The sequence below is a fragment of the Nanorana parkeri genome, unplaced genomic scaffold (genome assembly GCF_000935625.1).
Source record: "Nanorana parkeri isolate BGI_ZX_2015 unplaced genomic scaffold, ASM93562v1 scaffold320, whole genome shotgun sequence".
NCBI lineage: Eukaryota > Metazoa > Chordata > Amphibia > Anura > Dicroglossidae > Nanorana > Nanorana parkeri.
Genome location: NW_017306588.1, coordinates 514,344 through 530,706, shown reverse-complemented (window position 1 = coordinate 530,706; position 16,363 = coordinate 514,344). Strand labels below are relative to the sequence as shown.

The window sequence follows — 16,363 nt, the reverse complement described above, 5'->3', positions numbered from 1 at the left end:
AAAAAAACAACCCATCACCCCCCCCCCCCCCCCCCCCCATTGTACACATTACAATGTGACTGTTTAATCTTCTAACAACTTCCTTTAGGGCCCATTCACCTTAGCATGTTGCAGTAATGCACGACAATGCACGTTACATACTTTGCTGCGCTGTGGTGACATTCAGTGTGATTGCCACTCTAATGCACCTTGCTGACAGACATTGTGGTGCCATGTGCTGCTGAAAGCATTGCATGCACACGTTTTGGTCCATTGGGGTGCATTGGGCAATGCAAACTGTCCGAATGTAATGCATACTAATGTGCGCTATAACACATGACTTAACCTTAGTGGGGTGATTGTGACCCCTCTTCTCCTACTTTCCCATAGCCATGACCCCCGGGGTGATCCCATATTCTTGTGTCTGGGGAAGAAAATGGGGTTTCTGTAGCCAATTGCACACAACAAAGAGCAGCCATCTGCAAGCACCAGCGGCTCCGGCTGTGATTGTCACCTGTATGAGGTGGGAATTTGCTTTTCTCATACTCTGCTCAGACAAGTTGGGAACACACGGAGCCCCCACCGATCCCGGCACCGCAGGAGACTCTGACGCACGGGAATCAACAGAACTCATAGACGTGACAGAACCGTCTCCACTGTCCCATAATACTGTTATTTTTCTATAGCATGTGCAAGTATAAAGAATCGCTCCACCCCGATGTCTCATATCTCTGTTGGCTCTATATAAATCCTGAATAATAATAATTAGGGATGGACCGATACCGATACTAGTATTGGTATCGGTGCCGATGCCAAGTATTTGGGCAAGTACTCGTACTCGCCCTAATGCTCCGATGCCTAGCCTCCTGATTGGCCCGGGAAGCCGGCTCCCTGCTCTCTCTCATCACTTGTGACGAGAGAGCAGGGAGCCGGCTTCCTGGCCAATCAGGAAGCCTGTGCAGCATGTAATGACTCGCTGCCCGGCCTCCTAATAGGTCGGAAGCTGGGCAATCAGGAAGCCAAGCGCCGTGTAATGACGCGACACCCGGCTTTCTGATTGGTCAGGAAGCCAGCTTCACGCTCTCTCTCGTCACCTCATGACGAGTCAGCATGGAGCCGGCTTCCTGGCCAATCAGGAAGCCGGGCGCCGCGTCATTACACGTCGCCAGGCTTTCAGGAAGTAGGCTCCATGCTTTCTCGTCACCTAGTCACGAAAAGCACGGGGACGGCTTCCCTGCTAATTGGGAAGCCGGGTGGTGAGTCTTTACACGCTGCCTGGCTTGGTATTCGGTATCAGCGAGTATGGAAAAAAAATATCGGTACTCGTGCTCGATACGGAAATACCGATATTGGTGCTTCCCTAATAATAATAATAATATCTATTGGGGACTGGATTGGTGAGGTCTCTGGTTTGCACACCTGCTGTGCCCATTATGAGCTGAATCCTTCTCTGGGTTCTGTAAACTGTAACGGAAAGTCTTCCCGTGGCAGAATCTGCAACAAAGTCTCCATTCTCCTGCAGCAGTCTTCTTGTCTAACATAACATCCCCCAGACAGAGGAAGGGACCCCAAACTGAAAAGCTCGGGTACAGATATCTAACCTACAGAAACATACAAAAGTGGTGGTGGTTGTGGGGGCGGGGGGTCGTGGTTACCAGATCAATGCCACCAGAACTGGAATTCCGGCTCAGGACATCCTGACCTTTAACAAGTAAAATAGTAACTTGAATGTAATCTATATTGTTACATCATTTACAGACTATGAGAATATTAATGCTGATATTAATACCCGCACCACACCTACTGGAGTGATTAAAAACAGTCCAAGCAGTATTATCCTGCACTTTTTTCAGCAAGGCAGCAGGCAAATGCAATTTTAATGCAGGAAGGCTTTGTACAACAAGTCCGTAGGACAAAACAAACTAAACTCAGGACAGCTTCTGACTAACAGGACACCCCATAATAGGTTCCACAGAACACACAGGCAGCACTTGTAGTATTTTAGCATTATGTCAGCACTCAGCGTTTTCACCCAGCAGCAGGAGAGAGAAAGAAAGGAAAGAGAGAGAGCCCTGAACATCACTTATCTCACATGTTTAAAGCAGAACCTCGGGCAAATAAAACCTTAAAGGAGAACTATGGGGTTAAGGCTTTTCCCCATAGTTCTCCTTAGGGTAACGGGAGGACACAAACTAGCGTGATTGGTGATTGGAGCGGGGAGAGGGGAATCCAGCCCCTCCCCTGTCACGGCAGAGAGCCGTGATCGAGAGGTGAGCGAACCCGGTATGTGTTCGCTCACCTCCCTACTGAGTCTCATTGTCACAGGTCGGCTAGAACTATGAGGTGAGTGAAAAGCACCCCCCTCCCCCCCTCATGGTTCTCCTTTAACTCTTGCACAGCACACAGTACAGTGCAAGCTTATACAGTGTACAGAATGTGAGGATGCCATGGGACATGCCTTCTCTGGAATGGGGGAGGAGACAGGCTGGAGGGGGCGGTGTAAGAGCCAGCCAGGGTTGCGATTCGGGTGAGTATAACTTTAGTTATTTTAGCTTATCTCTTGCAGGTCAGTGGTAGCCCTACAGCAAGGCTTAAGATTTTATTGGCCCGGAGTACTGCTTTAAAGGTTTGTGGGCAGTTGAGACTAATAGTGAGATCTGTCCAGCAGGTAAGATGTGGACCAAGGGATGCTCCAAAACAGGACTGGGTCTCCATAAGTGTCTGTGACCCCCAGTGGGGAGAACTTCTCATCCCCAGAGCTGTTAGCTGAACTTCCTCCCACTGCCGTACATTCTCCATACATGCCAATGGTGCCTCCCCTAAGGAGCTGTGACACCATAATGATGGCACCACTATTCAGTTGTCACTGCCCCCTAGTGGATGCTCCTTGTAAATAGATGGAGAATGCATACTCGAGAACCTTTGTGGTTGGATATAGAAGGAGATCCCACAGGCGGCAGTGAAGATGCAGTGAGGGAGTGATGGGCAGGGCCGGATTCCCGGCAAGGCCACTGAGGCCCGGCCTCGGGGCGGCACTGAGCAGAGGGGCGGCACAGGTTTGAATCACCCGACTCCCGGAACAACATCGTGATCCTTAAAGGAGAACTATGGGGGGGAGGGGCTTTCCACTCACCTCATAGTTCTAGCCGACCTGTGCCAATGAGACTGTCACAGGTCGGCTCAGTAGATCGGGAGGTGAGAGAACACATACCGGCGCTCGCTCACCTCTCGATCCTGTCACAGCTCTCTGCCGTGACATGGGAGGGGCTGGATTCCCCCCTCCCCGCTCCGATCCGCCAGCGCTGACTGGCGGAACGGACGGGGGAGGGGGCGGGTACAGCTGGCTCTGCCTCTAGATAGGAGGAGCCAGCTGTCAGTCACGCAGCTGGGCGGATCCCGGCACAATTGTCGGGATCCGCTTCAGCTGCGGCGTCTCAGTATACCGCGAGCATAGGGTGACGGGAGGACACTAAGGAGAACTATGGGGAAAAGCTTTAAGCTATGACGACCCCAATGACTGCATAATACATCATTAAACAAATTTTTTTTTTTTTTTTTAAGTACCTGAACTCAGCTAAAATGTAGTCCCCGTAGAACAGAATTCTGGGAGCAGCAGAAGCAGCCTGTTGTGCTGCAGTGCAAACGGTGCGCTGATAGCAGGAGAGATCAGTGTGACCAAAAGAGATGGGCTCATCAGTCTGCCGCTGCTCATTTCACTGTCCAATCCCAGGCTGGGAGAAAAGGACGAGACCCGTGAGCGTTGATGAACGGCGGAGGACAAAAAGCAGCTCCTACAATCTGCTAGATGGGGCTTTGGTGTGTAGCAGAGCTGTGTAAGTCCTAGGATTGGATGGACAGAAATACAAACCCCTTGGCAGGTAAAGCAGCTCCTATAGCTGCTTTTCTATTACTTTGCATTCTTGTTTGTCCAACATTCAGCTTTTTAGAGAGTCAGAGGGTCCCCTGCAGAGTACAGATGGGAGGTTTGCTCGGTGTTCCTGGAGAATGAATGTGCCGGGGAAGTTTGAGTTAATAGCAGAGGACTCGGGAGGTGAGCTGCACCCAGCCGGGATGGGAGGGAAGGGTCAGAGGCTGGAATAGGAGGACGCGCAGGGACTCCGGCATCATGTCAGGCCTCAGAGATGACCCGTTTATTTTCTCCTCCTCAGGGACCGGAGTCAAGACGTTCTTCAGCAGAGAGTCGTCGCCGACCAAGAAAGTGCCGGTAAGTCGCCCTGCGGGTCGGGCTGCCACCCACCCAGACGTCCGACGTTCTGGGCCGGAGAGGGACGCCGGCCCGCGTCCGAGTGACATCCGATTTCATGTCATTCTGCCCACAGCCATGCAGAGCGAGGTCTAAGCAGAGAGCAATGAACCCAATGCTGCGAGAACTGCTCCACCAGAGATCCCTACTCCAACATTATTACTCCAGAGATCCCTACTCCCACATTATTACTCCAGAGATCCCTACTCCATCATTATTACTCCAGAGAGTCCTACCCCAACATTATTGCTCCAGAGATCCCTACTCCCACATTATTACTCCAGAGATCCCTACTCCATCATTATTACTCCAGAGAGTCCTACTCCAACATTATTGCTCCAGAGATCCCTACTCCACCATTATTACTCCAGAGAGTCCTACTCCACTATTATTACTCCAGAGATCCCTACTCCAACATTATTACTCCAGGGAGCCTTACTCCAGCATTATTGTTCCAGAGATCCCTACTCCACCATTATTACTCCAGAGAGTACTACTCCATCATTATTGCTCCAGAGAGCCCCACTCCATCATTATTGCTCCAGAGAGTCTTGCTCCACCATAACTGCTATAGGGAATATATCTGGTACTATAGAGAGTGCTGATCCATTGTATCTATTACTATAGAAAGGGCCATTCTCAACCATGGTTCCATGGAACTCTAAGGCTCATGAAGATGTTGCTAAGGGTTCCTTCAGTTGATTGACCTCCCATCTAGTGATGCCGGCATAGTTTTGGGTCCAAAGCCACTCGACAGAGTCAGTAAAGGGAATTATTCCCACTGACCCCCTATGTAAGGAGCATTCTTCCCACTGACCATAGTTAAATCAATTTTAGTAAGGGGGTTCCCTGAGACCTGAAAATTATTTCAGGGGTTTAAATGGGCAAAAAAAGATTAAGAGAGGTTGCTATAGACCAGGGGTGGGGAACCTCCGGCCCTCCAGCTGTGGCGAAACTACAAATCCCATGATGCATCTGCCATGTCAACAACCATGCCTGTGGCTGTGAGAATCTTGCAATGCCTCATGGGATTTGTAGTTTCACCACAGGCTGGAGGGATCGGAGGTTCCCCGCCCCTGCTACAGACATGTTTGTTACTATGGTAATAGACTCCCGATATTTACTGATATTATACTTTGTACGTCTCACATATATCAGGAATTGCTTTACAGACGACATAGAAACAGTGACATCATCACCCGCTGACTCTCATGCGTTCTCTCCCCACAGAGAATATGCGGAACCAACTACCCGCTGAGTATCTTGTTCATCATCGTCAACGAGTTCTGCGAGAGATTCTCTTACTATGGAATGAAAGGTGAGTGGCGCCGGCTGATAACGCAGCTCGGATCTGATGGCTAATCATTGCAGCGCAGGCACACAGATGGATGCGGTCCAAAGTGCCGGGGAACGCCACCGAAGCATCATTTAGACCCGACCTTGGACGTTGCTTCCACTTTTATGGGTCTCATCGGCCATAAAAGGGACGGGGCGCAGCCGGTACACGACATTCCCTATCGAAAAACAAATGAGATAAACAGCAATCAGATGGCTATCAGTTTGATAACTCGGGCAGATCCGATCCGATATAAAACCAAATCCTTTATTGTGATCCATTTAAAGACAACGCAGAGACAAAAACGCACTTCTCCGGATGACGCGTTTCAGCCATTCAGGTCTGTAGCAAAACCAGCTGAAGGTCTCACGAATCCCCCCCTCCCCCCCCAATCACCTGCACTATGAGGACCTACCTAGACCACCCAGTGAACCGGTGTACAATCAGGTTGTTAATAGATCTCCAGGAGATTGTACAGTCAGGAATTACACAAAGGAGTATCTCTCAGCTAGCCCAGTATTCACAGTCCCGGTACAACTGGGAAGGATGGAGGTCAGATAGAAGACTGAAGGGGAGGACGGAGGTCAGATAGAAGACTGGAGGGGAGGACGGAGGTCAGATAGAAGACTGATGGGAAGGACGGAGGTCAGATAGAAGACTGAAGGGGAGGACGGAGGTCAGATAGAGGACTGAAGGGGAGGACGGAGGTCAGATAGAAGACTGGAGGGGAGGACGGAGGTCAGATAGAAGACTGATGGGAAGGACGGAGGTCAGATAGAAGACTGAAGGGGAGGACGGAGGTCAGATAGAGGACTGAAGGGGAGGACGGAGGTCAGATAGAAGAGTGAAGGGAAGGCCGGAGGTCAGATAGAAGACTGAAGGGAAGGGCGGAGGTCAGATAGAAGACTGAAAGGAAGGACGGAGGTCAGATAGAAGACTGAAAGGAAGGACAAAGGTCAGATAGAAGACTGTAGGGGAGGCCGGAGGTCAGATAGAAGACTGTAGGGGAGGCCGGAGGTCAGATATAATTGATCTCTGTGTTCTGAAGCCGCACAGCAGACCATTGCGATGATGCCGAGCACACAATACGCATTGTGGGAAACCATCGCTCGAGTTGGCAGACAATTATCTCCGTCTGTTGGACTCTACTGACTCGCCAACACTAATAAAGTCACATGGGGCACTTTGCACAGACAGGAAACGCGTTGCTTCGCCTGCAGTCAGGACAATCAATAGAAGTTAATTTGTGAAACAAACTTCATCAGAATAGGAGATTCGGGAGCTGAGCGCCGCCGGCGGACACACGGCCTAGAAATGAGACCATGAAAAACCTTCGCTGGTCATTCCTCTTTTCTTTCAAGATCGCATGAAGGAAATAAACCAAATCATTTAATGACCAGAACTCGGTCTAAACAATGTTATTTCTTCACTGGAAGGTTAGAAAAAAAAAGATGCCAAGGGCCACAGGTTGGGCCCCCGGGGGTTTACTGAGGCCCCCATCGCAGATTCCGCTTCTGTTGGTGACTTTGCACTGTATATGGAGTCACAGAATGATTGTCCTCTCTCTGGGGGGCTCAGTGGAAAGAGCGGAGAGAGAGAGAGGAGGGAGAGAGAGCGGAGAGAGAGGAGGGAGAGAGAGCGGAGAGAGAGAGAGCAGAGAGAGAGAGAGAGCAGAGAGGAGGGAGAGAGAGCGGAGAGAGATAGAGAGAGAGCGGAGAGATAGAGAGAGAGAAAGGAGAGAGAGAGAGAGGAAGGAGAGCGGAGAGAGAGAGGAAGGAGAGCGGAGAGAGAGAGCGGAGAGAGAGAGGAAGGAAAGAGAGAGAGAGAGGAAGGAGAGAGAGAGAGCGGAGAGAGAGAGAGAGAGAGGAGGGGGAGAGAGAGCGGAGAGAGAGAGAGAGGAGGGAGCGAGGGGGGAGAGAAGAGAGAAAGGAGGGAGAGAGAGGAGGGAGAGAGCGGAGAGAGAGAGAGGAAAGAGAGAGGAGAGAGAGTGGAGAGAGAGAGAGCGGAGAGAGAGAGGAGGGAGAGAGGAGGGAGAGAGGAGGGAGAGAGCGGAGAGAGGAGGGAGAGAGAGAGAGAGAGATAGAGGAGGGAGGGAGGGAGAGAGAGAAAGGAGGGAGAGAGAGAGAGAGAGAAAGGAGAGAGAGAGAGAGAGAGAGCGAGAGAGAGAGAGAGCGAGAGAGAGAGAGAGCGAGAGAGAGAGAGAGCGAGAGAGAGAGAGAGCGAGAGAGAGAGAGAGCGAGAGAGAGAGAGAGCGAGAGAGAGAGAGAGCGAGAGAGAGAGAGAGCGAGAGAGAGAGAGAGCGAGAGAGAGAGAGAGCGAGAGAGAGAGAGAGCGAGAGAGAGAGAGAGCGAGAGAGAGAGAGAGCGAGAGAGAGAGAGAGCGAGAGAGAGAGAGAGCGAGAGAGAGAGAGAGCGAGAGAGAGAGAGAGCGAGAGAGAGAGAGAGCGAGAGAGAGAGAGAGCGAGAGAGAGAGAGAGCGAGAGAGAGAGAGAGCGAGAGAGAGAGAGAGCGAGAGAGAGAGAGAGCGAGAGAGAGAGAGAGCGAGAGAGAGAGAGAGCGAGAGAGAGAGAGAGCGAGAGAGAGAGAGAGCGAGAGAGAGAGAGAGCGAGAGAGAGAGAGAGCGAGAGAGAGAGAGAGCGAGAGAGAGAGAGAGCGAGAGAGAGAGAGAGCGAGAGAGAGAGAGAGCGAGAGAGAGAGAGAGCGAGAGAGAGAGAGAGCGAGAGAGAGAGAGAGCGAGAGAGAGAGAGAGCGAGAGAGAGAGAGAGCGAGAGAGAGAGAGAGCGAGAGAGAGAGAGAGCGAGAGAGAGAGAGAGCGAGAGAGAGAGAGAGCGAGAGAGAGAGAGAGCGAGAGAGAGAGAGAGCGAGAGAGAGAGAGAGCGAGAGAGAGAGAGAGCGAGAGAGAGAGAGAGCGAGAGAGAGAGAGAGCGAGAGAGAGAGAGAGCGAGAGAGAGAGAGAGCGAGAGAGAGAGAGAGCGAGAGAGAGAGAGAGCGAGAGAGAGAGAGAGCGAGAGAGAGAGAGAGCGAGAGAGAGAGAGAGCGGAGAGAGAGAGCGGAGGGAGAGAGAGCGGAGAGAGAGAGAGCGGAGGGAGAGAGAGCGGAGAGAGAGAGGAGGGAGAGAGAGCGGAGAGAGAGAGAGGAGGGAGAGAGAGCGGAGAGAGAGAGAGGAGGGAGAGAGAGAGCAGAGAGAGAGAGCGGGGAGAGAGAGAGGAGGGAGAGAGAGAGAGCGGAGAGAGAGAGAGAGGAGGGGGAGAGAGAGAGCGGAGAGAGAGAGAGAGAGAGGAGGGGGAGAGAGAGATGCATGGTTACATAGTATTTGAGGTTGAATAAAGACACAGGTCCATCAAGTTCAACCTTTGTGTGTGAGTGTATATGAGCCCCTTGGGGTCTAAGGCTTTAAGAGTACCTGTCCCCCTGTATGTTACGGTCTCTGAGGAAAGTATCTAATTGGTTTTTGAATGATGCAATACTCTCCTCTGATACCACTGCTTGTGGCAGAGAGCTCCAAAATCTAACCACTCTGACTGAGAAGAACCCCCTCCGCCCTTTGCAGTTAAATCTTTTCTCCACCAGTTTTATGTGGGGGCCTCTAGTCCTTGTCGGGGAGTTTAGAGTTAAAAGTTTATTGCCTATGTTGCCGTCACCGCCAAACATTTTGTACTCCAGAATCACGTCCCCTCTCAGTCTCCGCACTTCCAGCGTGAACAAGTTTACATTTAGTAGCCGCGTCTCATAGCTCAGGTCCTCCAGCCCCTTCATTAGTTGTGTTGCCCTTCTCTGGACTCTCTCCAGCTCCAGGACGTCCTTTCTGTGGATTGGTGACCGAAACTGGACCGCATACCCCAGATGAGTCGGAACCAGAGATCTATAAAGTGTCAGAATGATTGCTTTGTCTCTACAGAACATTCCCTTTATAATACAAGACAGAACTCTGCTCGCTTTGTTTGCCGCAGCCTGGCACTGCAAGCTATTGTTCACCTGTGGTCCACAATGACTCCCCGATCTTTTCCCAACTCTGACTCCCCTATAGTGTATAGATAGATAGATACTGTATACAGAGTGTATACTGTGTTTGTATCAGTGACGTGCGGTACCTAGGTGCCGATCTGAATGGAGAAAAAGCTGTCAGCTACAGACATGAAGCTGACAGCTTTTTCCTCCATAATTCTAGGTGAGGCTCCGCCCCCCCTGCCCGCACGTCCCTGCTATGTGTATATATATATACAGTATATCAGAAGCAGCTAAACATTACATAAGAGCATAGAGATGGAGAGATGAGGTCATCAGTCTGCCACTTCTCCTTTCACTGGACAATCACAGTCTGCCCTCTTGCCGGACAGGGCTGTTCTGTGTGGCAGAGCTGTGTAAATTTCAGGACTGGATGGCAGGAGAAGCAGCTCCCCTGTGTGTATTTCATTTGTGCGTTTATAATAAGAATCGTCTCTCCTCACAGCCGTCCTGACGCTTTACTTCCTGAACTACCTGCACTGGGACGAGAACCTGTCCACCACCGTCTACCACGCCTTCTCCGGGCTCTGCTACTTCACCCCGATCATCGGAGCCCCCATCGCCGACGCCTGGCTGGGCAAGTTCAAGTGAGTTCTGGTGGCGTCGGCTCCAAGCCGCCCATCTGATTTATATGAAGCGCAGAGTCGCCTGCTCCGCGCAGACTGACGTGTGAACTCTCCTCTGCTCCCGCAGCACCATCTTTTGGCTGTCCATCCTGTACGTGATCGGTCATGTGATCAAGTCGGTGGGCGCCATCCCTGACGTGGGAGGCACGGAGGTCCACGTGTAAGTATGCCGCTCCGACCCCCTGCGCGAAATAAATCAGGGTGTGTACCGACTATAGATGAGCACGAGGAATACCGTCATCACTTTGGTCAGATGAATGTGGAGCTCACCTGTCAGGAACAAAGGTCGGCGTTCCGCTTTAAGAGAGACAGGTGGGCTCATTGTACGTAATCTTCTGTCTCCGCCTCTTTTTCAGGGCTCTGTCTCTGATTGGCCTGATTGCTATCGCCTTCGGTACCGGAGGTATCAAGCCCTGTGTGTCGGCCTTCGGCGGTGATCAGTTTGATGAAGAACACGTAAGACTTTTATCTATTTGGAAGCAATATTAAAAGTCCAGAAAGAGGAAAAGCCGCTGTATGTGGTGCAGTTTGTAAGGGGGAGGGGAGAGGAAATACTTCCTCCTGCCTGTACTAAGGAAATACTTCCTCCTGCCTATAGCAGACTAATCACTGGGGGAGGGGAGACTGAGGAAATGCTTCCTCCTGCCTGCAGCAGACTGATCGCTGGGGGGAGGGGAGGCTGAGGAAATGCTTCCTCCTGCCTGCAGCAGACTGATCACTGGGGGAGGGGAGAGTGAGGAAATGCTTCCACCTGCCTGCAGCAGACTGATCACTGGGGGAAGGGGAGACTGAGGAAATACTTCCTCCTGTCTGCAGCAAACTGATGACATCACCTCAGCCAATCACATGTCTATGGGCTTGTGTTGATGGCATCAGTTTGAGATGCTTCTGAGATCATTCAGAATTCACAGACAGGTGCATGTGACCTGCTTTAAAGTAGGAAGCCACAACTTTTTCAATGGAGAAAGGGAGCGTTGTAACCCCTATTTTCAGGTCCCATTGGGGAGATTTCCCTTCACTTCCTGTTTGATAGCCACAACAGGAAGTGAGAGAAAATCCCTGGTGGTCGTCAAAACCAGTGAAAGAGCTCCCATCTATTCCTGTCCTGGTGACAACCCAAAATTTGGGAACTTCTGTCACTTTCAGTGTTAACTGTCACCAGGAAAACTAGAGAGGGCAAATCTCCCTAACGGGGACACAGGCCGCAATAAAAACCTGGCAGAGGTCCTAATCCATCCCCCACTCCATCCAAAACTGAGAACGTGTTGGCTTCAGTTGCACTTTCAGGGGGGAATTCATCAAAACCGGAGCAGGCAGAATGTGGAGCAGTTGTCCATGGCAACCAATCAGCTTCTCTCTTCGGTTTGTTCAGTTGGGCTTTGAGTTCAACTCCAGATTCTGTCTGCTCCAGTTTCGATAAATCCCCCTCTCGGGCCTTGTTCACACCACAGCGTTCAGTTCCAGAGCACGGGGAAAAACTGCAGCATGCGTTATGTTTTCTGCTCTGGAATGCACCAAAACGCATGCAAATGCATTAAAAACGCCTTCTTTTTTTTCTGTAATGGCCCGGAACGCAGCAAAACACACTGCACTGCGTGTGCAGAAACACGTGCAGATCTGGTCCGGATTGGGTGTGAACGAGCCCTCGGTGTTCAAGCCCTCTTGATACAATCAATACATACAAATAAAAAAAATGGAGCGCTTCTACCAAATAAAACCAGCAACCGGAGCGACTATAACATGGGTGCAAAAAAGGAAAAAAGGGCCTCAGTCATGAAGGGGTTAAAGTGAACAAATGTCCCTCATCACAGACCCTTAGGAACTGTTTTTTCAGACACGTGACTGTCATTGTTAAGTTTCGTTGGACACATTCCTGAATTGAGCCGGTCGCGGTTTTGGCTCAGCAGTTGTCTAAGTGGTCTCACAAATGTTTTTCTTCTTTTCTGGCTCCTCCAGGTAAAAGAGAGAGGGAAGTTCTTCTCCATCTTCTACATGTCCATCAACGCCGGCAGTCTCATCTCCACCTTCGTGACGCCGATACTCCGAGGTCAGTTCCTTCGTCCGACTCAAGTCATATAGACGGGTCTGCTGGCGCAAATATGGCGAGCCGTTGTTTCCTGCTGGCGGCCATTTCTTTAAAGTGACATTGGAGAGAGAGAGAGAGCGGAGAGAGAGAGAGAGCGGAGAGCGAGAGAGCGAGCGGAGAGAGAGAGAGAGAGCGGAGAGAGAGAGAGAGCGGAGAGCGAGAGAGCGAGCGGAGAGAGAGAGAGAGAGAGAGGAGAGAGAGAGAGAGAGAGAGACACAACTCCAAACAATATTAGCAACAAAATTGAGGAATAGAATAGAAGAAAGAATGTGATACTCACATAGATAGGTTTGCGAGAAATCTCTTTGGGGATATCAGGCAACCTAAGGTGCAAGAAAGGTGTGCAGGGAATACTTCGGTTCCCGCCGGGATGGTCACTCTGGGTGCTGGTCGGGGGTGGATTTCGGATGATCCGTAGCTTGGCAGCTAGAGGAACCCAATGTAGGAAAGCAAAAATTGGAGACGGAAGCGCCACTACCTGGCGCAATAAATGTGGCAGAGCAGGATATGAGCGTAAGTGATGCACTCACCTACGGCTGGGTGAGCATTCGCTTGTAGCAATCCGGGTGGTGTGCAAAACAGCAAAGGCGCCCAGGTGGTAGAAATGAAATGATTCTTCGTGTTTCTTCAACTTCTAAGATGGCCACTTCTTCAGGAGGGTGTGATGAGACACTATAGGAAGAGTGAGCATCACACGTCATACAGTGTATGTACATATATATATATACTTTATATTGTTATCATCCAATAATATGATGGTGGGTGTGTCTAAGGGGGATCTGGATATTAGGATGACTCCGGAAAGATTTCCATGGTCACCTTTAGATGTAATGAAGATTACTTAGTCTAGATTCGAAACATCCTAATATTCAAGTCCAGATACAAGTTTATTCCAAAGACAAATATTTACCAACGCGTTTCAGGGCTAAGCTCAGACCGCTTCATCGGGGCCGGAACATGACATAAGGGATAAAAAAAATATTCATGATAAAAAGGGTTTTTAAAGCATTGATATGTTTATTCAATACCCAACGTCACATACTGTCATACGGTGCTAACGTTTCGGGTCCGCACAGGGATCCTTCATCAGAGCGACAGTCACTGTGCGGACCCGAAACGTCTGCACCGTATGGCAGCATGTGACGTTGGGTATTGAATAAACATATCAATGCTTTAAAAACCCTTCAAGTGTGTGCCGGTCAGGCCCGGCGCTACCGCAAGGCAAGTCAGGCGGCCGCCTGAGGGCGCTGCAGGGTGAGGGCGGAAAAAACAGGGCATTTTGACAAGTACTTGTACTTGTCAAAATGCCCCGATGCTTGCGCTATGTTTTTTTTTTCACTTACCTTCGCTGCGGGAGAGCAGCGACGAGTCAGCGCTGGTCCGGTTTTTACAGGGGGTCGGGGGGTCGGGGCGCAAAAATGCACCTTACCTGTGTAGGCAAGAATCCTAGCACCGGCCCTGGTGCCGGTGATTTACTTTTATTTACTATTAGTGTTTTGCACGGCGCCAATCCGTGTGGTCACCTGGGCACCACATATACCTCGTTGTTTTGAGCCCGTGGCAGTGCCAATGGGATTTGGACTTTGCCCTCATAGTACCAGGCACGTCCTCTCACACCTCCTATCTGTCTATCTTGCAGGAGACGTCCAGTGCTTCGGAACGGATTGTTACGCCCTGGCATTCGGCGTTCCGGCCGCTTTGATGTTTTTTGCGCTGAGTAAGTGAACTTTTTTTTGGGGGGGGCGGCAATTCTTTATTTTAATGCTTAAATTATTATGTAACGTTCCATGTAGACAGGAGAAGGAAATGACAAGAATGAACCTGCGATATGATACAGTAGAGGAATTCAAACATTGTCACTGGTCTATCATTTGAGAACATCGATTACACGGTAGTAGGAGGAGTCGTCCGACGCCTGCGTCTAAGAAAAGGAACGTACAACAGCAGAAAGTTTCCCAGCGCACTCACCAGCCGGCATGTAAAATAAAACCAGTCTGACCGATAAGGTTAAAAACAGAGATTTTAGATACGCGTCTTCTGCAGAATATGTGAAAGCCGCACAGCCGCGCCAAGGCACCTCTATATAGTGCGGTCCTAACTCTAGACTATGAGAGTCTCCATCTTGGAGCACATGGGGGCAGAAGATAAAATTGGGCGCAGGTTCGCCAGGAGGCAGCCCAACCTCCCTTAAAGGCACAGGGACAGCCAAGGGTCCCCGCACATCACAACGGCAGCTGAGACCCCCACTGTGTCACAGCACCCAAATCAGTCAGGCAAAACAAATGGCAAACGCACTCATCACTTTGTTACCAGCTTTACAGCGCGGTGCACACGGAAGGGCTTCATACAGGACAACAGCAAAAAGTTTCCCAGCACACTCACCAGCCAGCTTAAGAAAAAGAACGTGGCACCGATGATAAAGAATCACAGAGTGGAAAAATTAAGTGTATGTAAAGGCAAAACATTTTTTTAATAGAGCAGGGAAGGATTATATCCCCTGTAAAGCTTTTATTGCTGTGTTTGTCCTGCTGGGAAGATTCACCGTCTCTCTTTGCGTTGGTGACGATTATGATTGGGACTAAAAGTGATTCTCCCGCCATCAGATCAGTCGGTTTGAGTCATAAATAAACCACAGAGACTTTGTTTTATATTCAGGAATTGTGCTTGGCCCCGGGGCCACTCTGTCCCTGGTGTGCCGGAGCCGACCCCCTCAGATCTGCGTCCAAGCAACAGATCCGATGAAAGCGCTGTGTATGCGCCGGGGCTGTGGGTGAATGATTCCCTTCATGTAGACAGAAGAACGTCGGGTCATGTGAGGACACGCCGAGTACTTTGTACGGGATGCATGTCTGACAATGTCTTCTCCCTTCTCTCCTGCAGTTGTGTTTGTCAGCGGCAGCGGCATGTATAAGAAGCACCCGCCGCAAGGAAACATCTTAGCTCAAGTCTTCAAGTGCATCGGAGTAAGTTTTATCCGCAGAGCCGACGCTCACATTTCATAGATTGCAGCGTCACTCCTCCCTAAAGTGACAGACCCGGGAACTCAGCACAGGGATGGTGGGAGCTCCTCATAATGGGCACAGCGGGTGTACAGACCCGGGAACTCAGCACAGGGATGGTGGGGGCCCCTCATAATGGGCACAGCGGGTGTACAGACCCAGGAACTTGGCACAGGGATGGTGGGAGCTCCTCATAATGGTCACAGCGGGTGTACAGACCCGGGAACTCAGGGATGTTAACTAGCATTTGCATCTCTAAGGAAAGTCTTCCTTTCAATGGCAGAACATTTAGACTCTATAAGGCCCATTTACGAGCACACTGTCATTTATGTTTGTCCTCTAGACTTGAGGAAAGAAGGGGAAGGGGGGACATCATTGAAACCTGTTTTTTTTTCCAAAGTTTCCATGAATGTCTCTTTGCTCCCCCAACACACACACAATGTACTTCTGGTTCAGCGGTCCGAGCAGAGTGAGAGGAAACTGAACCATCTCCATGTTTTGTCTTTCTCATCCTCAGTTCGCCATTAAGAACCGCTGGAGAAATCGCTCCAAACAAATCGCCAAGAGGGAGCACTGGCTGGACTGGGCCACTGAGAAATATTCGGTAAGTGTGAGCATCTCCTGGCTCGCTGCCTTCTTCATAGGTCATCTCAACGTCCTTTCTCAGCTTCTTGACATTTTTTGGTCCATAATTTAATAAAAAAACATATTGGTGGGCAATGAACGCAAGAGAAGGTCAAATCAAACCTAAAACTCCAAGTTTTGAAGGCTGTTCTTTGTCTTTCGGGGGGTATCTGGGGGTCCCAGAGCAGTCTAGGAAGTAGATAAAAAGATGAGTCCAGTAAAAAGGACGATACCCATGCGTTTGATGGGCTTAAAGCTCTACCTTCATCAGAGCTACATGTTGTCCTGAGTCCAGTGGAACGCAATGGATTTATCGTTTGACCTCTTGTCATGAGAAATACATTTTTATTGGACTTATTTTATATTTTTAGCATTCTGATCCTTCTACATATTTCTTTGGCCATGGCAGACATAGGCACAACAAGTGACCTTTCACCCCTAACCC

At 50.2% G+C, this 16,363-nt stretch overlaps 1 protein-coding gene across 1 annotated transcript in view; it reads left to right on the top strand.

Annotated features, from left to right (window-relative positions):
- Nucleotides 1-16,363, top strand: part of LOC108788335 (solute carrier family 15 member 2-like) — a 42,410-nt gene that overhangs the window by 12,500 nt on the left and 13,547 nt on the right. Inside the window, exons 2-10 of the mRNA XM_018558085.1 lie at nucleotides 4,149-4,204; nucleotides 5,474-5,561; nucleotides 10,029-10,170; nucleotides 10,277-10,369; nucleotides 10,566-10,665; nucleotides 12,166-12,256; nucleotides 13,935-14,012; nucleotides 15,176-15,258; nucleotides 15,812-15,898. Coding sequence (XP_018413587.1) covers nucleotides 4,149-4,204; nucleotides 5,474-5,561; nucleotides 10,029-10,170; nucleotides 10,277-10,369; nucleotides 10,566-10,665; nucleotides 12,166-12,256; nucleotides 13,935-14,012; nucleotides 15,176-15,258; nucleotides 15,812-15,898 — 818 coding nt within the window. The remainder of the gene's footprint in view (nucleotides 1-4,148; nucleotides 4,205-5,473; nucleotides 5,562-10,028; nucleotides 10,171-10,276; nucleotides 10,370-10,565; nucleotides 10,666-12,165; nucleotides 12,257-13,934; nucleotides 14,013-15,175; nucleotides 15,259-15,811; nucleotides 15,899-16,363) is intronic.